This window comes from Chionomys nivalis, chromosome 7 (genome assembly GCF_950005125.1).
Source record: "Chionomys nivalis chromosome 7, mChiNiv1.1, whole genome shotgun sequence".
Taxonomy (NCBI): Eukaryota; Metazoa; Chordata; class Mammalia; order Rodentia; family Cricetidae; genus Chionomys; species Chionomys nivalis.
In genome coordinates, this window is record NC_080092.1 from 67,290,426 (window position 1) to 67,317,828 (window position 27,403).

General features: G+C 40.4%; 1 protein-coding gene across 1 annotated transcript in view; it reads right to left on the reverse strand.

Annotated features, from left to right (window-relative positions):
- Nucleotides 1-27,403, reverse strand: part of Vmp1 (vacuole membrane protein 1) — a 101,051-nt gene that overhangs the window by 38,650 nt on the left and 34,998 nt on the right. Inside the window, exons 6-7 of the mRNA XM_057775544.1 lie at nt 24,496-24,663; nt 12,429-12,560 (exon numbers count right to left, since the gene is read on the reverse strand). Of these exons, the coding sequence (XP_057631527.1) occupies nt 12,429-12,560; nt 24,496-24,663 (300 nt within the window). The remainder of the gene's footprint in view (nt 1-12,428; nt 12,561-24,495; nt 24,664-27,403) is intronic.

Below are 27,403 nucleotides of genomic sequence, written 5' to 3' on the forward strand. Positions count from 1 at the left end.
GCTGAGTCATTTCCCTAGCCCCACTAGATATTTTTAGTGTTACCTTTTTTTCATAAATAAAACACAATAATCTTTGGTACACAAACTTAACAGCCCTAGTAGCTGAGGTACTTTAATAACAGAATCTCTCTAAGAGACCACTTACGGGAGAGATGGCTCAGCAGTTAAGAATACTGGCTGCTCTTCCTCTGGCAGAAGATCTGGGTTCAATATCCACATGGTGGCTCACAATCATCCATGCCTAGTTCCAGGGATCCAGCACCCTACTCTGACGCCTACTCGAATGAAGTGCACACACATGCAAACAGGCAAACACATACTTAAAATAAAAATAAATAAATTTTAACAACAACAGCAAACCCCTAAATGTTTGGCTGAATCTGAAAGGAGAAACTATGGAAGGCTTGGTAGCTTTGACAAGTCTCTAATGACAATGTGCCTCAAAAGCATTTCTAAAATACTTCATCAGTTTAACTCAATGTAGATAAGCAGGAGACCCTGAGAGGAGGAAGCTTTTCCTAGGAACTCTAGACACAACACAAAGGTAGCAGTTGCTGCAAAGCTTAATGCAAACCCTCCAGAGTCCCACGTTGACAAATTCTTTAACAAGCCCTGTGGTTACAGGGAAGCTGGTTTCATTCTGACTCACGCCTGCTCAAACAGTTTACTGGAAATGAAGGGGAGGGGGAATTTTCAGAGAAGTCATGTGATGGCCAGACAAACCACAACCAGCAAAAGGGTTCAACAGAGTCAAAAACAGGTCCCAGCAACAACTGGTACTCAGTGTTCAAATGACATTAAACGCCTATGAAAATGACCCTGTTCAGTTTCAGATCATCTATACCATGAGATCTTTCACAAATCTTTGTATGAAAAGGAACAGATACTTCAGAGGGGGAAAAACCAGCAGGCGCTGACATGGTGTATGCAATTGCAAACACTTCAGAGGAAAATGTGCTCAGCAGAACAGAACAGAAATGCAAGGCTGAAGCACTTGGGGTGTTCAAGTAACCATTATCAAATGCTTTCCCACAATCTCCAAACTTGAACGATGAAACAAATATTCTATCGTTATCAACAGAAGTCCAAAGAACCCCTTATTTACACTTTGTTCTTTGAAAGGGGAAATGTCTTTCCCTGTCTAATAAACCTAATGCAAGTAACTTGAAATTCCTGACAGAATAATGATCTTACTAGGTAAAAAATTCTTTTAAGTCTTTAATACAAATTAGTAAGGGAAATATACAATTTATACTGAATATGGGCATTTAGTTTCAATACATAGATTAAGGGCAAATATTAGTCGAACACTGTCAGCTAAAAGAGAACATTCTCTTGAAATAAGACAAATCTAGAAACTGTAAATTAGTCTTTAAAGAGATGCTCAATATAAGTAGTTACCAAGTCTGGGCTGGTGGCCAAGGCATCTAATCCCAGCTGCTGGGCAGCCTGATGTAGGAAGAGTGACAGTCTGGACAAATGAGCTGAGACACTGCCTCAAAACTAAACCAAACCCAAAAGAAACAAGGAATAGGAATATAGTTTAGTGGTAAAACATATGCCTAGCCTCAGGCTGACTCTCCACGGTAAGGACAGGCAGAAGCAGGCAGAAGAAGACTCATGCATGATAGCCAACAGAAAGAAAAGCTAACTAGAATGAATATGGAGAAAAAAATAGCAGTCTACTAAAAGGTGAAGTTAGACTTTTGCATTTCTGATTCTGGTAAGAATACAAAACAACATAGCAGAATACTGAAACAAATACATAAAACAAATTTTACAAAATCAGCAATTCAGCATTACCCACCCCAAACAAAACCAAAACCAAAAACAAACAAACAAAAAACCCCCACAAATGGCAGGTTCTTTGGACAGATGGTATCAGGCAATCTGATCGACAGCAATCTTTTCCAAGTAAATATGTACAACATTCATATTCTATTGTGTCAGCTGTACACACAAGAATAATAGCCTGGCTAGACTCCCTTCCTATTGCCTTTGTAGTAGCCAACAAGATAATCTTTGAACACATCAAGAAAATGAGCCGGGCGGTGGTGGCGCACGCCTTTAATCCCAGCACTCGGGAGGCAGAGACAGGCGGATCTCTGTGAGTTCGAGACCAGCCTGGTCTACAAGAGCTAGTTCCAGGACAGACTCCAAAACCACAGAGAAACCCTGTCTCAAAAAACCAAAAAAAAAAAAAATGAGTTACCTCTATTTCAAACTCTGCCTTGCACACACTAGGCAACTGCTCTAGCATTGAGTACAGCCTTTATCCTCTAAGGTAGTCAGCCTCCTTGTTATGTAGCTTATAGAATCAACAAATAACAAATTACTGTAAGAATTTTCATGTTTCTACAACTTTAGAGAGGGGGTGGGAGATGGTAATTGTAACTAGGGCCCTGGAGCATGCTTAAGCACACTATCATTAAGCTACAAAAGTTGTTTTATTCAATATGAACTAAAACGTCCAGGAGCTGGAGTGATGGCTGGCTCAGCGGTAAAGAGCATTCGCTAGTCTTCCAGAGGACCCGCCTTTGGTTCTGGGCACCATGTCAGATGGTTCTCCACCACCTCTAACTCTCCAGCTTCAGGGGATTAGATGTCTTCTTTTGGCCTCTAGTGGTACCCAACACATATGTGTACAGACACACATGCATACACACGCACACGTACACACACTTAAAAATGAAAACTGTAAGATATTTTAAAAATCTTTTAAAAAGTTCTTACAGGGGCTAGAGAGTTGGCTCAGTGGTTAAGGGATTATGATCACTTGTTACAAAGGACCCTAGTTTGATTCCCAGCATCCACATGGAAGGTCTGTAATGATTTAGATAAAAGCACAGTTCTCTGAGGGGTGGCCAAGACGGGCAGTCATGTCCTACCACCCGAGGCTTCTGTGGGTCCCAGGCGGGTGGGTGAGAGACTTTGGCGCAGCTGGTCCTATCCTGATCCTCAGTGGCAGGTGAGAAACTGATAGGCATGCCATGCAGAGAGCGGGTTTGGATATAGTTTATTCAGTGGATTAAAGAAGGAAAGGGAAGTGGGAGAGGGGGTAGAGAGAGAGGAAGAAAGGAGTAGATGCTGCAGCAACCTCTTAGGAAGAAAGACAGAGGCAGAGAGAGCACAGGCTGGAAGTGGAAGGAAGATCCACTTGCCCTGGCAGAAGGGGGAGTGGGTGGGGCAAGTCTCTTCAAGAGACAGGACAAGTGAGTAGCAGGTCATAACAGGCTCACCACATCTTTGCGCACCAGGTATACATATGATGCAGATATTCATGCAGGAAAACACTTATCACACACTTAAAGCCCTTACAGGCTGGGTATGGTGGCACTTTTCTTTAATTCTGGTAGAGGTTGAGGTAGGCAGAGCTCACAAGAAATCATAGTAAGACCTTGTATCAAAAAACTAAAGCCTTGGGGGCTGGAGAGATGGCTCAGTGGTTAAGAGCACTGCCTGCTCTCCCAAAGGTCCTGAGTTCAATTCCCAGCAACCACATGGTGGCTCACAACCATCTGTAAAGAGGTCTGGCGCCCTCTTCTGGCCTTCAGGCATACACACAGACAGAATATTGTATACATAATAAATAAATAAATATTAAAAAAAAAAACAAAAAAAAACTAAAGCCTTACAATTTAACTTGTTCCCGTATATGTAATTTTTATCCATCATCCCTTGCACCATAAAACTCAAAGATGCTGCCAGGTGGTGGTGGTACACGCCTTCAATTCCAGCACTTGGCAGGCGGATCTCTGTGAGTTTGATGCCAGCCTTGTCTACAAAATGAGTTCCAGGATTGGTTCCATAGCTACTGGGAAACCCTGTCTCAAAAAAACAAAGAAACAAAACCAACAACAACAACAACAAAATCCCCCCAAAAACCAATACTCACACACACACACACACACACACACACACACACACACACACACAACCCTGTCTCAAAAAACAAAGAAACAAAACCACCACCACCAACAACAACAAAATCCCCCCAAAAACCAACACACACACACACACACACAAAAAAAAAAAAAAAACACCAAACCAAAAAAACACCCTCAAAGTTGCAAAGCTAGGCATAGTGGTGCACACCCCTCACCCAGAAGTGGAGAGGCAGTGGCAGATACATTTCTGAGTTTAAGGCTAGCCAACATTATATGGTGAGTCTCTATCTTAACAGTTAAATCTTCATGAGAAAATGACTTTAGTGCTCACCTAGTTTTACAGTATGTGTTGTAAACTAAGACTGAATTTTATGTAAACATGTTTCATGTAATGCTAGTTTGTCTTAATTGACAGCCCACCGTTTCTTCAAGGACTCTACTGAATAAATAAATATATATACACACAGGACTAGGCAGGCTCTGTTAAAACGGCACATATTTGAAGACTCCTGTTTACAAACTCCTGTAGAGATAGAAGTCATAAATAATTTTAAAAGAAAGGGGTAAGTCACCCAAGAAAGATGTACCTGGGACTCCAGTGGAATTCAGAGATACATTTGGAGGAATGGAAGGGATAAATAAAATAAAGAATGGGAAGGAATCAAAAAAGATATTTCAGGGGGCTGGAGAGATGGCTTAATGGCAAAGAGCACTTGCTGTTATTGCAGAGGACCTGGGTTCAACTCCCAGCACCCTCATGGTGGCTCACAACCAGCAGTAAGTCTGTTTCCAGGGGATTCAAAGCCCTCTTCTACCTTCTGAAGACACTAGGCATGGAAACAGTACACATATGTACATGCAGATAAAACACAAATACATCTAAAACAAAAGAAAACAACAACACCAAAAACCCCTAAAAGCAAAATTACCAGGTAGCTCAGGAAGAAAGGCCCCAGCCCTAGTCAGGCATGTTGGCAAATGACTATGATGTTGAGGCCTGGGAGGTTAATGCAGAACCCTGAGTTCAAGGCTACCCTGGGTTATTACAGTGAGACCTTAAAAAACAAACAAAAAACAACAGTAACAACAATCAATTGCCTGGCATGGCAGCCTATACCTTTAATCCCAGCATTCGTAGGGTAGGGGCAGAGGTGGATAGATCTGAGTTCAAGGATAGCCAGCTCAGTCTACTTAGTGAGTTCTAGACCTACACAGTGAGACGTTGTCTCAACAAACAAAAACTACCACCATTACCAAAAAGATATTTCAGGGGGCTGGAGAGATGGCTCAATGGCAAAGAGCACTTGCTGACCTACCAATCACACATGAAGCACAAAGAAGCCCCAGAATAGGAATTTGATTGGAGACACATGCAGCTGAACGGACATGACAACCTTGCAAGCAGGTATGGAAAAGTGCTACATCACATGGCAGGGAAGGGAGGTGAAGGATTCTAGTTCCTCAGAGCAGGGTAATGTCTTTACAAGTTTAATAAATCATTACAGTGTGTATTTACTAAGAGCACTAAGCTCTGACCTCAGCAACTCCAGAGCTCCCTCTTTTCAAAGGAATTTAACACATGTTAAACAGGTATTCTAGCAAACCGATAGCCACTGCTGTTGGGTGGGAAGTGTAGCTCAATGGGAAATGGGTTTCCTAGCATGTGTGAGTACCTGGATTCCATGTAAGCATCAAACAAACAAAACAGCGACAAAACCAAAATCAATGTAGCATCTAAAAAAAACCATTGAAGAAACATTAGATTGCTTTTGTAGGTTTGGTCTAAGAAAAGTGTTATATTGTCTGGATTTTACACTGCATACAATTTGAGCAAAACCCAAATATTTCTGAATAGTAAAGTTCTTTTTTCTTTTGTAAAAGGGACTCACATTGCCCAGGCTGCCCCAAGCTTTCAGTAGTGGAGGATGACCCTGAATTTCTGAGTCCCTGTTTCCTGCGATGTGCACCAGCAGGTAGATGCTGCTAAGGGATCAAGGACAGCATCCTGTGAAAGCCTTAGACAAGCACTTTGCCAACTGAGCTCCACTTCTATGCCTGAGCAGCAAAATTTCAAGAGCAGGTTATTTATTGCCCAGAAAACTATTTTTCTCTGGATGGTGTTGAAAAAAATTAGAAAATTAGTAAAGAGTGAGTTCCAGGACAGCCAGGACTAAATGGAGAAACACTGACTAAAAAAACAAAGTCAGGCTGGAGAGATAGCTCAGAGGTTAAGAGAACTGACTGTTGTTCCGGAGGTCCTGAGTTCAATTCCCAGCAACTACATGATGGCTCATACCCATCTGTAATGAGTTCTGGTGCCAGGTAGATCTCTCTGAGTTCGAGGCCTGTCTAGTCTACAGAACTAGTGCCAGGATAGGCTCCAAAGCTACAGAGAAACCTATCTTGAAAAATCAACTAACCATCGAAACAAACAAAAAAGAAACCACTAGAAATGTAAAGTAGACACCGAGACGTATTTGAAAGAGTCATTCAGAAGCAAAGGAGCACAGAAATGGTGAGGACGCTGTGGAGGTAAATCCGCCTTATAGGATGACTGGAGATGGAGGCAAGGGAAAAAGTCAAGTGGTTGAGATATTAATCTGTTAGTAGCTTTCAAATTTTATTTTTTTAATTGTATGAGTTTTGCATGCATGTATTTTTCTTTTTAAAAATCTATTTATGTCACGTGTATGAGCGTTTTGCCTACATGTATGTATGGACAATATCTGTGTGTCTGGTAAGTGAGGAGGCCAGAAGAGGGTGTTGGATCCTCAGGAACTGGAGTTACGAATGGTTTTAAGCCATCACCTGGGTAATGTGAATTGAGCTCAGATCCTCTGGAAGAGGCTAGAACTCACAGAGATCCTCCTGCCTCTGCCTCCTGGGTGCTGGGATTAAAGGCATGCATCACCACTGCCCGGCTGAGACAGGGTTTCTCTGTAGCTTTGGAGCCTGTCCTGGAACTCACTCTGCATGATGGCCTCAAACTCAGAGATCCGCCTGCCTCTGACTCTCTGGAATTGAAGTCATGTGCCACCACTACCCGGCAAGGTCAGTACTCTCAATGCTGAGCTATCTCTCCAGGTTCACTAGTTATATTTTTATTTTCTCAGTATTGAGAAATGGACCCAAAGATAAATTAGATTTTAACTTGAGGCAACTATGGAGATGACAATGAGGTTACAGATGGGGGCTGGAGAGATGGCTAGGTGGTTAAAAGCACCAGTTACTCTTCTGGAGGACCTGGGTTCAATTCCTAGCTCTCACATGGCAGCTCAACATGTTCTGTAACTTTTATTTCTGGAGATCTTATATCCCTTTACTGGCCTGAGTACCTGTCATCCACGTCATTCAACACACAGACACACATGGAGGCAAAACACTTACGTAATAAAAATAATTACAAAACAAGTTACAGACAACAGGAACAAAGGCTTAAAAAGCTGGTCATGAAGAGAAAGATAAAATCTTGCATGAAAGCTATCTAGAACATAACTGGAGGGAGGCACTGAACACAGATCTGTGTGCTTGTGTGGCAAGTAACATTCCTTCTTGGACTTTTTATTTTGAGATGGGGTCTCACTAAGATGCCCAGGTTGGCCTTAAACTTATGAGCCTTTAGCTTCAGCCTCCACAGTACTAACAGAGCTACAGACCTACATTACCAGCCTAGTTTAGAACTCAACTTTTGGAAACACTGGATGCTCAAGGCCATTGGAAGCTGCCCTCATTTATGCCTATCTCCCCCAGATACAGAGTAAGAACAGCACAGAAAGCCAAGAGCAAAAGGAATTTAGTGGAAAAATACTGTCTACTTTCAATATGGCACTCACAAAGTAATTGAGATAATCATAAGGAATCAAAATATAAATCAACACATCATTGTTCTTTCTCTCAAAACAGCTATTACATGAATATCCAAACATTAGTCAGAAGTAGAATTTAAGTAAATATGTAGCTTGAACATTGTTACTGAGCAACAATTTGAGTAAAATCTACATGTTCCCTTTAACCCACTTGGAGAGAACATGACAAAGCAACCAGTGCCAAGGTTATGTGTGTGTGTTTGATTTATTTAGACTTCCTGCTGATAAATTTATGCCACTAAAGTACTTTACCTTCAAGAACTAAAAATAAATTTTAAAAATTATTTCAAGCAATCTTTAAGTCATGTTTTACAGCTATTCATTTTACTTTATTGTTTTAATTATAGTTGATCCACGTTCCCCTGTTTACTGCTCCTATCAAAAGAGATGTTCTACATCTGTCTATATGAGCAGTCCAATGTTAGAGAGGTTGGGTAACCATTCTGTGTGATTACCAAAGAAGTTTTAAACCACCATCAAGAAGGCACCATGGAAGGTATATCGGGTTAGCATGTCTTGAATATGTCATTAATAGCTGATGAATCAAACGTGAGGTAAAAGTAAACCACCTGGAAGCAAGGCTGGTGGTACATACAAGGTTGTAATCCCAGCGACTCAGTGTTTGAGGCAGGAATGTAGCAAGTTCAAGGACTACTAGGGCTACCCAGAATGTTGAAGGCCACTATGGGCAACTTAGTTTGACATTACCTCAAAATAAAAAGCAAAGAAGAGGGCCGGAAATACAGCTCAATGACAGAGTACTCACCCGGCGTGTACAAGGCCCTAGGATTGACTGTACTATAGAAAAATAAGATGAAAATAACAAATTCATTGGAGAGAAATTAGGTTCCTACATTGCAGCATATGCAGAATTATTTTTTTACATGGTGTTTTCTGAGACAGTCTTGTTATTTAGCTCAGGTTGGTCCTGTTGGGCTCTGCTGGAGCTGGAGTTACAGGTGGCTGTGAAATGGTCAATACAGGTGAAGAACCTCTCTGGGTCCTCTGGAGGATTAGGAAGTGTCATTAACTACCGAGCTGCCTCTCTAGCCCCTAGCTCTTCACCTTTCATTACACCTAGTAAAATTATTGCTAAATTGTGGTACAGTAAACACAATGCTAATCCCTAGAGCCAGAAAATGGGCTTGGACTTTGGCTAGGTGAGTCACTGGCCCTGTGATCTTGAGTGTGTTTCTTTGCTCAAATCAGGGATAGGCCAGGTGCAGTGGAATAATCCCAGCAACTAGAGAGAGAAAGTACAGTCAGATTTTGTGTCTACTGCAGAAATGAAACAAACTTCTAACTTGGGCCTGGCAGAACGGCCCCCACAAAGAAGGGTAGCAAGAAGACGAAGGGTATGCCATCAAGGAGGTGGTCACTCAAAAACACATAATCAAGTTTACAAAATATGGAGTGGGCTTCCTGAAGCATGCCCCTTGTTCACTCAAAAAAATCTGGAAATCTGCCATGAAGGAGATGGGAACCGCAGATGTGCAGACCGATACTAGGCTCACTAAAGTCATCTGGGCAAAGGAGTAAGGAATGTTACATATCGCATCCATGTACATTTGTCCAGAAAACATAATGAGGATAAGGGCTCATCAAGCAAGCCCTACAGATTGGTAACTTACACGTCTGTTACCATGAGCAAAAATCTACAGTCAATGTGGATGAGAACTAACTTTCTGAATCACAAGGCTGCAGAACTGCTAACAACAACAAACCAGTAAAGAACCAGGGATAATACCTTTTACTTCATAGTATGGCAAGGCAATTTATTCAACTGTTTAATACACTGGTTTTTATTGATCTTAGAAAATAGTAAAAGCAAAGTTATCATGTATGAGTTAATATTTTTCTTATTATTTAACTAAATAATTTTCTTTCTTTCTTTTTTTTTTTTTTTTTTTTGGTTTTTCGAGACAGGGTTTCTCTGTGGTTTTGGAGCCTGTCCTGGAACTAGCTCTTGTAGACCAGGCTGGTCTCGAACTCACAGAGATCCGCCTGTCTCTGCCTCCCAAGTGCTGGGATTAAAGGCGTGCGCCACCACCGCCCGGCCTAAATAATTTTCTAATCTGTATGTCAATTGATGTTAGCTATAAGTAAGATATTGAGTGAACATTTTAAAGAGATCACTCTTGTAGACCAGATTGGCCTTGAATTCAGAGATCTGCCTGCTTCTGCCTCCCGAGTGCTGGGATTAAAGGCAAAGGTGTGTGCCACCACCTCCTGGCCTCAGATAGAACATTCTTAAAAGAGCACAAGGCTGGGGATGTAGTTCAGTGATACAGTGTCTGTCCATCAGTGAACAAGGTCCCGGATTCGATCTTCAGCACAGCAAGAAGCAAAAGCTCTAGGTGTGCAATTTCTGATTTAAAGGACATAAGATGCATATAGTTTGCTTTCTTCACTTTTAAGATAAGCAAATATGAAGTTAGTAAGAAATGCATAGTTATCCTACAAATCATGTTTGAAATTACTGGCATAAAGTCCAAAAAGATTAAAAGCAGCCCAAACCTTATAATCATTGTGTGCCATCTCATCTAATTTTCAAGACTCAAAACAGATGAAGTCGAATTAGAAAAGATCCAATCAAAAGTAACAGAAATATCAGGGCCACATGAGAAGCATGAAGGATGAGCACTCTCACAGTGGGTAGGGAAAGCCAAACTGGGCCGGGTCTTTAAGAACTCCAATTATAGACACAAGATAAAGTATGACTGCTGTCTTTCTTCATCATATTCCACGTCCGAAGTTTTGAAATTGAGCTTTTCAATGGCAACAAGTGTATCTCCAAATAAAAAAACTACTAAGAATGAAATGAGCCGTAAGTCCGCTGTTCTAGTCAATGTAGGGAGCGGTAGGACAAGACCTTTGAAAGGTATTCCAGAGAAACAAGGCCCTCATTACACATCTGTGAGCAGGATGGACAGGTGTTCTTTTTTGGAACCATTAACTATTAATAGGGTGATTGTGTTATTTGGCTAATCAGATAACTGACAATAAAGCAGTTCCTACTTAAAAATAACCCAGAGAGGGCAATAGTGCAACTGGTAAGGCTGGTAAAGCACTGGTCACAGCACGGGGGTGCCCAGCACTCCCATGGAAGCTCAGTGTGGTGGCACATCTTCCTAATCCCAGTTGGAGATAGGTGGATCCTGGGACTCACCGGTCAGCCAACCCACCCTACCTGCTGAGCTCCAGGACAAGAGACCCCTCTCTTGGGTCAGTGGGACGGCTCAGCAGGTAAAGGAGCTTGCTACCAAGCCTGACAATCTGAGTCTGAGCTCCTGGATCCACACAGTGGAACATAACCAAGCTGCCCTTTGATCTCCACATAGGCACAATGACCCCTGAACTACATACACAAACGTAAAAAAAGTAAAGACTTAGAACAGCATCGCCCCTCGCAATACCAGCACCAGAGCCTGAAAATGCCTTCCAGGATCAAGTACAAGAAATGATTTTTCTCTCCCAAGTTCCTCCTGTTTAATGTTTTCTTTTGGAGATAAGATTATTTTCTTAAGTTTCTGTTTCCTTTAATTTGAAATCAGCAAAGTTCTAAATCTCAGTCATATAAGGTTTGTTAGACACAACTGTAGAGGGAGGAAACAAAGAGAATTCACTTTGCACAATGGTTACTGCCTTAATTTCTTTTTTATCTGTGGTGTTTTCTAAGGCCATCCTTTAAAGGTTCAACATTTGCCAATGTTCTGAGGCATTTTCCTACTACTAAAACCACTGCTCCTTAGATTGAGCAAAAAGGTTGACACATAGGTTCTATGAGGGGGGGGGGAAGGCTTGCCTAAGCCTGGAATTTGGGTTTTTATTGACCTGGCTCACCCTGTCTATACTGAGGATGCTCTAGAACATTCAAAGGTAAAGTAGGACTGATTTGAATCGCTAAAGTCCAATGACACAAGCTGCTTACTCACTTGATGCTTTCTAACTGTTTAAAAAACTTACATAATGTTTACATTCCCTCAGCAAATACCTTCATAGCTGTAAGCACTGTGTGTTTTCATGTCAGGATGAAAACCCAAGGCTGTTTTCAAGGAGGAAATGGCCACGGTAGAGCTAGCCAGAGCTGCAGTATTTACTGTACACCTGTAATCCTTACGAGTGCAAGTCATCTCAGGCTGCAAAACTATCTTTATCTCAAGAAATAAACAAAACCCAATAGTAACCTACAAAAAGAACCTGCGTGTGGCATGCACATGTAACACACACACACACACACACACACACACACTTTTGAAGCAAATAAGTGACATTTATCTGTTCCCGGAGGGAGAAAAGTGGCTTTTGATTTTCTAACTACCAGTCTCTTAGGAAAAAACAACCAACAAAGGCAGTGTTTAGGCTCCTGTCCTCCAAGAAGTAGGGACATGACCTAGGGTCCCATGCATGCTGTGCACAGACCATTTCAGGAACCTGTACTCCCAGTCTCTAGTCATCATTTCTACTTTCGATATTTCTGCATATTCGGTCCCAGGCCATATTTTGCTTTGTTTTCACTTTGGCAGTTTTCTTTCTTATAGCAACTACTAACCATTAGACCTTAGTAACAGCTGAGTCAGGGACTGCAGTCTGTTCTCCCATTGTTCTTACTTGCACACCCTTAGCAGTAATAGCTGAGTTGGGAACTAGAATTCCACCCTCCAGTTGTTCTTACCTGTGCACCCTCTGCATGCTCCAGCATCTCTTCAAATTCCTGGTACTCTTCATCGTCTGGTTCAGTTCCTGAAAGACGAGCTGCCCTGGCCATGAAATATGGAGGCAGCTCTCCAATGGCTGTACCAATACCCTGCGTGGAAAGACAAAAACAAAAACACTCACTGTGAGGTTTGGTTTTAGCACAGTGACACAATAAAACAAATTATTGTTTCTATATTTCCAAAAGCATTTTGAGATAGGATGTGTACATCTGATACATAAGTCATAGTTTGAGAGTCTGAATCATAGCCATAATTCTGACTTGTAAGCAAGGTAAGACAATAAATAAATAGATCCAGAGACACTCCTAGGCACATGACAGACTCAAAATAGCGTCTCTCCTTAGGTTCTGGTGTTTTTCTTAGAACTTCCTTCACTTTTTAATCCAAATGATGTGATAAGAAGAAAGTTCCTATCACTTGGAAGGCACAGGCAAGAAGATCAGAAGTTGAAGCTAGTTTGGGCTACAAAGTAAAATCTATCTCAAAAACAAAACCAAACAAAACCAAACCCTCCAAACATGAAACAAAAATCACCAGCATAGCTGTTAGATTAAAATTCTCTAGCATATTTCAGGTAATCTTTTCTCTCTTTCCTTTTTTTTTAAAAAAATAAAACCTTGAAACAAACTGCAGCCAAGAAGTCCCTGAAAACTCAGCATCAGGATGGGTCATTGTTACAACAGGATTTAAAAATGTTTCACTTCTTCACTGTGATTCACATTTCAGTCACTTTGTAGACTGATGTTTTTGACAAGGTTTTCACTGTTGTTTTTCCTTAATCGGTTCAGGACATAAAGATGAAAACAAAGTTTAGATTTAAGTGGCTTAAATACCAGACAGGCCATAATAGGACAGAGACAGTCTCTGGAGAAACCTTCACCCTGCGCCAGACAGACCTGGTCCTCTGCTCTGAGTCACAGTGAATAAAAGGGCTTGCTAGCTCACAAAACAAACTTAACTCTTTTAGCTTGCTCTGCTTTAAATGCACTGGAAGGATCTTGAAGGGATGGAGAGATGGCTCTGTAGTTAAACGTGCATACAGCTCTTGTAGAGGCCCCAAATTTGGTACCCAGCACCCACATCAGGGACTTCACAACTGCCCGAATCTCCACCTCCTGGGGATCCATTTGTCCTCTGCAGGCAACTGCACTCACATGTGTACACATCCACATATATACATATGATTAAACTATGATTAAAAATAAATTTAAAAAGTCAAGTGTGGTGATATACCCCTTTAATCCCAGTAAATCATCAGGCAGAGACAGGCAGATGTCTGTGAGTTTAAGGTCTTGTCTAAAAAGAATCATTGAAGGAAATTGTCAAATTTAAACATTTTGTGTCATTGTGTGTAAAAATAGCAGTCTCCAAGTATAAATCCATTATCTACACATGAAATAAGAACTTTGGAAAAGTTTTACCAAAAGCAATCTACAGATTCAATGCAATGCCCATCAAAATCCCAGCAAGATTCTTCACAGACCTTGAAAGAATGGTACTCAACTTCATACAGTAAAGCAAAAAACGCAGGATAGCCAAAACAATCCTGTACAATAAAACAACTTCTGGAGGCATCACAATCCCTGACTTCAAACTCTCCTACAGAGCTACAGTACTAAAAACAGCCTGGTATTGACATAAGAACAGACAGGAGGACCAATGGAACCGAATAGAAGACCCAGATATCAATCCACACATACACATCTTCGAACACCTGATTTTTGACAAAGAAGCAAAAAAAAAAAAAAAAAAAATCAGATGGAAAAAAGAAAACATATTTAACAAGTGGGGCTGGCATAACTGGATTTCAACATGTAGACAAATGAAAATAGAACCATATCTATCACCATGCACAAAACTCAAGTCCAAATGGATCAAAGACCTCAACATAAAGCCAGCCACACTGAGCCTTATAGAAGAGAAAGTGGGAAGGACACTTGAACACATTAACATTAGCACAGGGAACAACTTCCTAAATATAACCCCAGTATTATATTAATTTGAGAGAAACAATTAATAAATGGGACCTCCTGAAACTGAAAAGCTTCTGTAAAGCAAAGGACACGGTCAACAAGAAAAAACAACAGCCTACAGAATGGGAAAAGATCTTCACTAACCCCACATCAGACAGAGGTCTGGTTCCAAAATATACAAAGAACTCAAGAAATTGGACACCAAAAGATCACATAATCCAATAAAAAAAATGGACTACAGACCTAAACAGAGAACTCTCAACAGAGGAATCTAAAATGGCTGAAAGACACTTAAGGAAATGTTCAACATCCTTAGTCATCAGAGAAATGCAAATAAAAACAACTCTGAGATTCCATCTTACACCTGTTAGAATGGCCAAGATCAAAAACACTGATGACAACTTATGCTGGAGAGGTTGTGGGGAAAAGGGAACACTTCTGCATTGCTGGTGGGAATGCAAGCTGGTACAACCCCTTTGGATGTCAGTGCAGCGATTTCTCAGAAAATTAGGAAACAACCTTCCTCAAGACCCAGCAATACCACTTTTGGATATATATCCAAAGGATGCTCAATCGTGCCACAAGGACATTTGCTCTACTATGTTCGTAGCAGCTTTGTTTGTCATAGCTAGAACCTGGAAACAACCTAAATGCCCCTCGACTGAAGAATGGATAAGGAAAATGTGGTACATTTACACAATGGAGTACTACACAGCAGAAAAAAATAACGACAGCTTGAATTTTGCAGGAAAATGGATGGAGCTAGAAAACACTATTTTGAGTGAGGTAACCCAGACACAGAAAGACAATTATCACATGTACTCACTCATAGGTGGTTTTTAAACATAAAGCAAAGAAAACCAGCCTACAAACCACAATCCTAGAGAACTTAGACAACAATGAGGACAGTAAGAGAGACTTACATAGATCTAATCTACATGGGAAGCATAAAAAGACAAGATTTCCTGAGTAAATTGGGAGCATGGAGACCTCGGGGGAGGACTGAAGGGTGAAGGGGAGAGGCAGGGAGGGGAGCAGAGAAAAATGTAGAGCTCAATAAAAAATCGATTAAAAAAAAAGAACTTTGAAAAAGAACATGCCAGCTGGGCAGTGGTGGCGCACGCCTTTAATCCCAGCACTCGGGAGGCAGAGGCAGGCGGATCTCTGTGAGTTCGAGACCAGCCTGGTCTACAAAGGGAGTTCCAGGACAGGCTCCAAAGCTACAGAGAAACCCTGTCTCGAAAAACCAAAAAAAAAAAAAAAAAAAAAAAGAAAAAGAACATGCTTAAGTGCCTCAAAGTAAATCTGAGTTGAAGAAGAGAGGAAGAGAAAGGGGAAGGAGAAAGAAGGTCAAGAGTATGGAGGTAATAAAACAAGAAGTTAATGTTGATTAACTCTGTAGGACAATAGAGAAGCCATTAATTTTTAAAGTGCAAAGGATTAAATATTTATCCTTATTTTCATATATGAACTAATCTCAGGATAACCAAACTGGTTAAGAGAAAATCTTTTCTATGAAAGTCTCCAACCTGGAATGGAGGCACAGGCCTGTAGGCCTGTCTAGGAAGAGGCTGGAGAAGGGTACAGGAATTTGAACACAACCTGGGCAGCAGAAGAAGACACATGATCAGAGGAGAAAAAGGTATTTTAGCCAATAACAAAAGAAAAATCATATACTTGGAACAATACTATTTTTTTATTAACCATATTAAATAACAGACATAAATAATCGGTTGCTGCCAGTGCTAACGACACAAAGGAGTTACTATCGCACGTTGTGACAGAAATACCAAAGCTATTTCCCGTTAAAAACAAAGTATGCCTGGCCATTGTGGAGCATACCAGGCACAGGCTGGTCTGAGTTCCAGGCTAGCCTGGTCTACATAGTGAGTTCCAGACAGCCAGAACTACATAGTGAGATCCTGTTTCAAAACAACAAAATAAAACAAAACAACAACAACAAAACCCCAACTCAGCCAGGAGGTGTTTTTTTTTAAATCCCACTGTTTGAGAGGCAGAGGCAAGTAGCTCTCTAGAGTTCTAGACCAGTTTGGGCCACAGAGCAAATCCCAGGACAGCCAGGGCAAAAAAGATTTTGTCTTGAAAAGCCAAACCAAACAAACAAACAAACACTCTCATAAACTTGAAGGATCTGAATGTATCAACTCACAGGAAACACAGGGAACAGTAAATTTGGCACTTGGGAAACCATTTGACAAACACTTTTATTCAATGAACAAGTTTGAAAATAAAAATAGCAGTTAAGAAAATTTAACCAGCCAGGCATGGTGGCATATGCCTTTAACCCCAGCACTTGGGAGGCAGGAGGATCTCTGTGAGTTTGAGGCGAGGATGGTTTATAGAGCTAGTTCCTGGATAGCCAGGGCTACACAGAGAAAACCCTGTCTCAAAATCAAACCAAATCAAAAAACTACTACTAATCCCTTTTAATAGGTATATTAAATTCCTGTGATCTATTCCTTTAAGCCCTAAGGGTAATATATCCACACATAAAATGTATGGGACTAGCTTGAATGTAACAGTGGGCCAAGCTAGGTGGACATAAAATATTAGTTGAAGTTTGATAAAAGTACATTAAGTTCATTTCTGTACTTTTTGGAAACTTAAATTAGCAATACTGACACCACAGATAAGCCTCATTGGCTATACAAATGCCAATGTACAAAGCTGAACTTTCCCATAATAGAAAGTAGAAGAAAAGTTCATTACAACATTTTAGCTCAGATGCGAACTTCTCTAAGTTCTAATGTGGAGTCAAACGTCAACCATTCTGAAGCAATCTTCTGATTCAAACATGTGACCAATTTCCCGAAAGCTGTGAGGAAGTACCATATAGAGTTAAATCAGGAGTTGTGTCTGCTCTTAGTTGATCACACCGATCCTATATTCTAATACTTCATATTTTCATAATAGAAAAAGAATGGTAATCACGTCACTAGTCAACTACTGTACAAATAAACAGAAAGAATATAATCACCCAGGCAGGTTCTCAAAACAGATTATGTCAGACACAAAATTAGTTACCTCAAATTAGGCCTCGAGGACTCAGGCTTCTTAAAAGTAATTGTATAAGGTTGAGGCTGTAGCTTACTTTGTAAAGCTCCGGGTTTGACCCCCAACATAGGATAAACTGGTAAATGCCTATAATCTAAGCACTTGAGAGACAGACAGACACAGGAGGAACGGACATCAAAGTCATCCTGGGCTATATCATGGGTTCAAGGCTAGTGTGGGACACAGGAGACCTTGTCTCACTAATAACAATTATGATAGTAGTGATGATGATAGTTTTCTAATTCCCTTTTGAAAGATTTATTTATTTTTAAATTGTGTAGCTCTGGCTGACCTGGAACTCACATAAAATCACTGGCCTCTTCAGTCCTAGGGTTTAGGGCATGCCCTACCATGCCCAGTTTTTTAAAACTAATTTTTAAAAATTAATATATATACACAAAGACGGATATTAGTTTGAAACGGCCTTAAGAATGAAGTTCTGACAATTCTATAGAATGGGCTAAACTTTAAAATATTACAAACTAAGGACAAAGGAGGCACAAACCTATGATTTCCCATTTAAGATATGTATAGCAGGCAAATCCACAGAAGAAACACAAAATAGAGCAGAGGTTCCCAAGGTCAGGAAAGAAGAAGGAATAAGAAATTATTTTAAGGGAGAGGGGAGAAAGGGAGGGGAACAGAGAAAAATACATAGCTCAATAAAAACAAAACAAAGAAATTATTTTAATTGGTTCAGAATTTCTTTCAGGAGACAGAATATGTTTTAGAAATGAATATTGGAGGTGGTTAGATTAAAATTTGTAAATTTGCTTTTATGCCACTGAATTATATGGTTAAAATAGGAAACTTTGTCATGTATATATCCCAAAATATGAACCTTTTTAAGAGATGGTATGCATGTTACCCCTGCTCTGGTAACACAGCAACTTCACTCCCACCTCCTCTCACCGCATTATCCACAGATCTCAAGTGAACTCAGATGAGGGCAGATTCCACTACTACACCATAAAATTCTTCATAGAACCTATCACAATTTCTGCTTACATAAAAACCTCCAGCCCCAACGGGGTGGTGGTGGCACACGCCTTTAATCCCAGCATTCGGAGGCAGAAACAGACAGATCTCTGTGAGTTTAAGGCCAGACCGGTCTACAAGAGCTAGTTCCAGGACAGGCTCCAAAGCTGTTTCTTTTTTTTTTTTTTTTTTTGGTTTTTCGAGACAGGGTTTCTCTGTGGTTTTGGAGCCTGTCCTGGAACTAGCTCTTGTAGACCAGGCTGGTCTCGAACTCACAGAGATCCGCCTGCCTCTGCCTCCCGAGTGCTGGGATTAAAGGCGTGCGCCACCACCGCCCGGCCTCCAAAGCTGTTTCTGAAAACCCTGTCTTGAACACAAAAAACAAACAAACAAACCCTTCAGCCTTTAAATGTTCAGTAACTATCTGTGAAATTCATGAATGAAAAGCGAATTAAAGAAGGCCTGAACTGGTATAAACACACAAATTATAGGAGCTCAAAAAGATGCTGACAGCAGTGACCATGCTACTACAAATGACCTCTCACCCATGCTCCTGTATGTGACACTAATAAAACTCCCTCCCTCCCAATGGGGATGTGAAAGGGGACCTAGCTGGGGGAGGGGGGGGGTGAAGATTGATGGGAAAGATACATGTTCTTGTACATGGTAAAGATTTGTCACTCATATTAGCTTAATAAAACACAGGCCAGCAGCCAGACAGGAAGTATAAGCGGGGTGATCAGAAAAAGAGAATTCTGGGAAGAGTCAGTCACCAGCCAGATGAAGAGGAAGCAAGAGAATATCTCTCTGTGAAAAGGTACCAAGCCATGTGGCTAAATATAGACAAAAATTATGGGTTAATTTAAATCGTAAGAGCTAGTTAATAATAAGCCTGAGCTAATAGGTCAAACAGTTTATAATTAATATGAGCTTCTGGATTTCTTTGGGACTGAATGGCAGTGGGACCAGGTGGGACAAAAACTTTTGTCTACAGGAGAGGTAATATGGAGGGGAAAGATGTAATTGAAATATATTAGATAAATGTATGAAAATGTCATGATGAAACCCTACTATGTCTATACACTAATAAATATATTAAAAGAAGAATACTGATGGGGCAGGGTTGTAGGTCAGTGGAAGAGTACTTACCTAGCATGCATGTGGTTGATACTGTGTTTAGCACCCCACCACTCCCTACTTCAAATGCTGCTATATTTTTGACATCTAAAGGCCTATAAGGGGGGCTGGAGAGATGGCTCAGAGGTTAAGAGCATTGCCTGCTCTTCCAAAGATCCTGAGTTCAATTCCCAGCAATCATATGGTGGCTCACAACCATCTGTAATGAGGTCTGGTGCCCTCTTCTGGCCTGCAGGCATATACACAGACAGAATATTGTATACATAATAAATAAATAAATAAATATTTTTTTTAAAAAAAGGCCTATAAGGGTTTGGTCCTAGATAGAGACTATTAGGAGGAGGTGGAACCTTGATGAAGTGATTACTGCTGGAAGGATTTAGATCACTCCTCTCTTTTGGTTTGATTCTCATATGCCATGATGTGAGCAGCATGCTCCCACTTCATATGACCAAGGATGGAAGTGAGGTGATAATTGTAAATGACATAAATGATAATGGCTTTGTTGATTTAACATACTCATGATAGTGAAGTCTTTAAGGGCATCTAAAATGATAATGGCTTTACTGGTACAACATATTCATGATAATGAAGTCTATAATGATATTTCAATTTGAAAATTAGATTAAAAATATTAGCCGCGCTGGGCGGTGGTGGCGCACGCCTTTAATCCCAGCACTCGGGAGGCAGAGGCAGGCGGATCTCTGTGAGTTCGAGACCAGCCTGGTCTACAGAGCTAGTTCCAGGACAGGCTCCAAAACCACAGAGAAACCCTGTCTCGAAAAAGCAAAAAAAAAAAAAAAAAAAAAAAAAAATTAGCCACATATGGCCTCAGCCTTCCTCTCTGTCTTTTTGGCCCTATGAACCCAACCTATCTCTTGCTTTATCTGAGATAGGGTTCTAATTACTAGGAATTGAACATCTGCCTCCTGAAGAGGCCAATTCGGATGCCAAGATTCTGGAATAATAATAGTCGTATCTGCCGGGCGGTGGTGGCGCACGCCTTTAATCCCAGCCCTTGGGAGGCAGAGGCAGGTGGATCTCTGTGAGTTTGAGACCAGCCTGGTCTACAAGAGCTAGTTCCAGGACAGGCTCCAAAACCACAGAGAAACCCTGTCTCGAAAAACCAAAAAAAAAAAAAAAAAAAAAAAAAAAATAGTCGTATCTGCAACTGTGTCTAATAATCCTTCCAATATAATGTTATTTATTAGTATCCTCAGCTTTGTTCTCTGATCTTTTATAGAAGGTTGTCAAATATATGTTTTACATATTTTTTTCTTTTCTTTTTGGTTTTTCGAGACAGGGTTTCTCTGTGGTTTTGGAGCCTGTCCTAGAACTAGCTCTTTTAGACCAGGCTGGCCTTGAACTCACAGAGATTCACCCCTCTGCCTCCAGAGTGCTGGAATAAAGGCGTGCACCACCACTGTCTGGCACATTTTATATTGGAATTTTGATTCATCCTCCATGGTTATTCTATCACCTAGAGCAGTATGGAATTTTACAACAGGCACTGGATTTTTCTAAATTTCCTGGAGTTCAAGGAGAGGCTCCAAAGCTACACAGAGAAACCCTGTGTTGAAAACCCAAAAAATAAAGTGAACACAAACCAACCATAAAATTAGGTAAACCCTCCCACTGTATATTCTAAATTAGGTTTCCATACCTAGGAACTATTGCTATTAGTGTGTGCCACTAATAATGTAAAATTCATTGATATTCATTATATTTACTAAGGCTAAGTAATTATCACTGCTTTTAATATTTTTCATCAAATAGAGATTCAGTACTTGGGGGTGGAGAGATGGCTCATTAGTTAAAAGTGCCTGGTGCCAGAGTCCAGTTCCCAACACCCATGGGGGTGGCTTACAACTGTATATAAATCCAGCTCTACACACTCTTCTGGCTCTCTCCACACTCTACAGTGAGCACACACATACACCCCTAAAAATAAAATTAAGAAGCCTTGTCCTCATTAAGCATTAATTTGAAAAAAATTAAGTTAGCACACAAAGTAATGGGTTTCATTGTAGCATTTTTTTTTTTTTTTGTTTTTTTTTGTTTTTCGAAACAGGGTTTCTCTGTGGCTTTGGAGCCTGTCCTGGAACTAGCTCTTGTAGACCAGGCTGGTCTCGAACTCACAGAGATCCGCCTGCCTCTGCCTCCCGAGTGCTGGGATTAAAGGCGTGTGCCACCATCGCCCAGCTCATTGTAGCATTTTTATATGTATTTTTCCCCCTCAGGTACCCTCTCTCTTTTTATTATATTTTTAAGATTTATTTATTTATGTGTATAAGTGGTTTGCCTACATGTATGAGTGTGCACCAAATGTGTGCTGGTGCCAACAGAAGTCAAGAGGGCACTGAATCCTCCGCAACTGGAGGGAGATTGTGAGGAGCAAGGGCTCTTAAGTGTTGAGCCGCCTCTCCAGTTCCTAATGTAGCATTGCCAACCTTGACGGAAGCTTTCTGTTTGGCATCAGTGTTGCTCTAGCCACATAAATAACTTTTAAAAGAACAAAATTAAATAGGGACTGGGTGGTGGTGGTGCACGCCTTTAATCCCAGAACTTGTGAGGCAGAGGCAGGCGGATCTCTGTGAGTTCGAGGCCAGCCTCAGCCAGGGAGTGATGGAGGAAGGTCATTGGCTAATAAAGAAACTGCCTTGGCCCATTTGATTGGCCAGCCTTTAGGTGGGTGGAGTAAACAAAACAGAATTCTGGGAGAAAGAAGCCGAGTGAGTGAGTCGCCATGATTCTCCCACTCCAGACAGACGCAGGTTAAGATCTTTCCTGGTAAGCCAGCTCGTGGTACTACACAGAATATTAGAAATGGGTTAGATCAATATGTAAGAGCTAGCCAATAAGAGGCCGGAACTAATGGGCCAGGCAGTGATTAAAAGAATACAGTTTCCGTGTAATTATTTCGGGGCATAAGCTAGCCATGTGGGCGGCCGGGTGCCGGAGACTCAGCCCCGCCGCTCTTATTACAACAAGGGAGGGCTGTTACACAGAGAAACCCTGTTTTGAGGAAAAGAAAAGAAAAAGAGTAAGCAAGGAAGAAATTGTATAGGTAGCCTCCTCTCTCTCTCTCTCTCTCTCTGAGACAGGTTTTCTCTGTCTGTTCTTGAACTAGCTCTTGTAGACCAGTCTGGCCTTGAACTCACAGAGATTCCTCTGCCTCGTGAGTGCTGGGATTAAAGGTATGCATCACCACTGCCCAGCCGGTAAACTCTTTTCTAAGCATGTTCCAAATGCCTTCTGTTATTCTAATAATAATTTTCATAATTATCTCCTCTAATCTATAAAACATACAACTAGCATAATGAATCTGTATCTAGTGTTTTTAAAAGAGCAACAGGAAACACGACAGCTCTTCCTGCCTTTCACAATCAACAGACTTAACAAATAGCATTTCCTTTAGAGTTCCTTCAAAGCACAACATGATTGCTGGGCTGAGGATGCAGTTTAGTGGAAGAACACTTGCTTTTAGCAAGTGCCAGGCTCAGTGTTCGATCTGTAGAACCACCAGTGGGAAAAGGCACCAACATGTGACTTTTAAAACTATCTCTTCTACAGCTGGACAAAAGGTTTAGTGGTTAAGAGCATGTACTTCTTTCCTAGAGGATCTGGGTTCAATTCCCAGAACCTACATGGTGACTCACAACTTCAGTTCTGGGGTTCTAATGCTCTCGTTTAAATTCCACTGGTACCAGGTACACAAATGGTTATACATCATACATGCAGGAAAAATACTTATACACATAAACATATACACACACCCCAGAACCAAAAAACTTGCTTCTAAGTTATGGTGCCAACTCCTGCTTTAATGAATTAGAAATTTATTTTGTTTGTTTGTTTGTTTTCTTGAGACAGGGTTTCTCTGTGTGAGAGCCCTAGCTGTCCTGGAACCAGCCTTGTAGACCAGGCTGGCCTCAAACTCAGAGACCCACTTGCCTGTGCCACCAAGTTCTGAGATTAAAAGTAAAATTAAGAATTTAAAAAAATTTTATTTGCTTATTTATATGTGTGTGAGCTTATGTATGCACACCCATATGCTCATGCGTACATGCTTGTGTGTCCGTGCAAATGGATGCCACGGTATGGGCATGGAGGTCAGAGGTAGAGGACAATGTATGGCAGTGGCTCTCTCCTTCTAGCACAGAGGTCCCAGGGACTAAACATCAAGACATTAGGCTGGGCAGCAGACACCTTTGCCCAGTGAACAATCTTACTGACTCCTGAGGTAAAATCTGTATCTGATCTTTCCTACATGCTTTTACTTCCTATGAACTTTTGAGGAAAAGAAAAGTTAAGGGAATATAAACATAATGAACTAAAGAGTTTAAATTATGCATGCACTAAAAGGAAATTTAAATAAAACATTAAGAGAATGATTAGGAAAACTGAAAAATAGGATTATTACATAACTATGTAGTCTGAAATCAATACAGCAAGGAAGCTTAGTTTATTCAGAGAATGGTGGATATTTTCACTAACAATGTTGAAAATGAAATAAATTCTCTAAGAACAAACACTGTGTTTATTTAATCTATTTGTGAAATACACCACCTACTTTTCTTTTCTTTCTTTCTTTTTTTTTTTTTTTTTGTTTCTGCAATCTAGTTTGACTGGGAACTTAGAATTTTTCTGCTTAAGCTTCCAAAGTACCAAGATTACAGGCACGGGACACCATGTGCAGCCTTGTAACTACTTAAGGAGTCTTTTGCCTTGGAAGTATGCAGCAAGTGGCCTCACAAATTCTTCACTGACTAGGCACATGTGAGTCATATTCTTAAAAGGTTTGACATAGCATCAAGATGGTGAGATTAGTTTTAGTCAAATATGAAAATGCAGATCTTACCCACATGCAGGCCTCAATTCTAACTTTTGAGATGATACTCCATAAAGAAACAGTTCCTTCAGTGCCTTCTTCATCTGGACAGATAATCTGGTCAGGATAGGGTGGCTCAGGGAAATTAACTGAATTGCATTCATAAGCAGCTAATGTAACTGAAGCGATATGTGGGCCCTAGAAAACAAATATAAGAAACCTTTGATGAGAAATACTAATAAAAAAGGAATTTTGATGCATGCTATTTCAACATCACATTAATCACTATGAAACACATGATGGAGGAAGGTCATTGGTTAAATAATAAAGAAACTGCCTAGGCCCATTTATAGGCCAACCCTTAGGTGGGTGGAGTAAACAGAACAGAATGCTGGGAGAAAGAAGCCGAGTCAGGGTCGCCATGATTCTCCCATTCCAGACAGACGCAGGTTAAGATCTTTCCTGGTAAGCCAGCTCATGGTACTACATAGAATATTAGAAATGGGTTAGATCAATATGTAAGAGCTAGCCAATAAGAGGCTGGAACTAATGGGCCAGGCAGTGATTAAAAGAATACAGTTTCCATGTAATTATTTCAGGGCATAAGCTAGCCATGTGGGCGGTCGGGTGCCGGGGACGCAGCCCCGCCGCTCTTATTACAACAAACACACGGAAAACAGTGCTTTCAGAGAACAAGATTCTGCATGAACACACATTCTAAGATGCAGTTAGTAACTGGGTAAAAGAATCTCTCCCAACCCAGCTCTAGGCAACCTAATTTTTCACTTGATTTATATATTATTTATCGAGAATTACTTGTCAAAAGGTAATCCCTGTAATAAAACTTTTCTTTTACACACAATTTGAGAATACCTACCCTTTCCAGTGAGTTCCTAAAAAAGATGAAACATGTAACCACTTATCAATAAGTTGTACTTTTATTAAAAGAATTTTCCTACAGCAACTTTTATGACATTTTGCTTTTATTTTGAAGTATTACAAATTATTAAACATAAATTATACTATATTTATATTTAGATATACGGTGATTCCTAACTGCACATGATGAGTCATCCGCATGAAAAGTCAATTGCAGAGGGCTGGAGGGACGGCTCAGGAGCTGAGATTGACACTGACCACTCCTGCAGGCGACCTTACTTTGGATCCTGTGCTCACAAACACCTCTTACTCCAGCTCCGGTGGATCTGATGCCCTCTCCAGTCTTCGGTAAGTACTTGCATGACTATGTGCACGTGCACATGAGCACACACATGCACATATACACAATTACAAATAAAATAATTTAGAAAATCAACTGTAGGATTGGTAAAAATAGGGGGCTGATGAGATAGCTCATGAATGTACTTGTTGTGCAGACCCAACTAAGTCCTCTGATTTGGTCTTTGTCTCTCTCTTCCTTCCTCCCTCTCTCACACACACACATTAATAATAAATAAAATAAATACAAGAATTGGTAAAACTGTAAATTCCCACATGCCCTAAGCATAAATTGGTGGTTGTCTGTTAGTATATAATATATAGTAGCCATTATCTGTTAAAAGAAAAATACTTTTATTGAACAGGATTATATACACATGACATTTTGTTACTGACCATATTGTGTGACTATTTCTGAATGTGAAGGTTTCTCGCAAAGATTTTTCCACTAACTTTTCATAAGTGATTCAGACCTAAAAAAGGTAATCATTATGTATTAAAGCCCTTTAAGGTCAGAGAATAAATGCATTTGTGGTTTAAAAAGTCAGCTATATAAGATGTACTGACGAAAATGAAGCATTTCAGGGGCTGACAAAATGGTTCAGAGGGTAAAGATCACTTGTCATCAATTCTGATGTCTTTGCATTCCACTGCCAGAATCTACATGCTTGAAGGAAAGTGACACCTACTAGTTTTCTGCGATATCCAAGTGCACACGGATACGTGCGCTTGTAAACAAACTAAAGTTCTTAAGAAAAAATAAGTTATCACAGAAGTCCTACTTATTACAAAGATAACAAAATTTTTTTTTTATATACACGAGTATTTTGCCTGCATGCACCAGTATGTGTTTGGTGCATGAGAAGGCCAGAAGAGGGAGATGGATCCCCTGGAACTGAGGTTAAGGATGGTCGTGAAGTACCATGTGGGTGCTGTCAAACACATCTGGGTCCTCTGCAAAAGTAGCAAGTGCTGCTAACCGCTAAGTCATTCTCCAGCCCCCAAGATTTATTTCTATTACTTTTAATTATTCGTACTTGTGTGTGAGTATCAGCACATGAATGCAGATGCCCAGAGAGGCCAGAGGCATGGGATTGTTCTGGAACTGCACACAGTTCCAGACAGCTGTGTGGCACCTGATGCGTGTGCGTGGAACCAAACTCTGGAAGCACAGCAAACACTCTCAAATACCTCTCCAACCACTCCTTCCATGTTTACTTACTTGTTTGTTTTTTATACTTTGGTTTTTAAGAAAGATGTTTAAAAATCTACTTGACCTTTTTACTTTTTAGTCTTTGCTTCTTATTCTTTTCTTGGATTTTAATTCTTGGAAATTCTTATATAACAATACTCAAAATTTAAAATGTTGATGGTTTTAAAGACAATATATTTTTTTGTTTGGTTTTTTGAAGACAGTGTATCTTATTATGTAGCCCCGGCTAAACTCAAAATCACAGATACACTTACCTGCCTCTGTCTCCCAAGTGCTGGGATTAAAGGCCTGTGCCACCACCCATGGCTAAAAAAGAATATTTTTATTTTGCCCCTCTCTTTTAAAGATTTATTTATTCTTTGGCAATTTCAGATATCAATACAATATTTAGATTATATCGACATCCCAAAAGTCCTCTTAGGTACCCTCAATTAGGTTTTTAAAAATCATGCTTAACCATGAAAACAAAAACTTGGGTTTTTGTTGTTTTTTTTTAAAAAACATTAT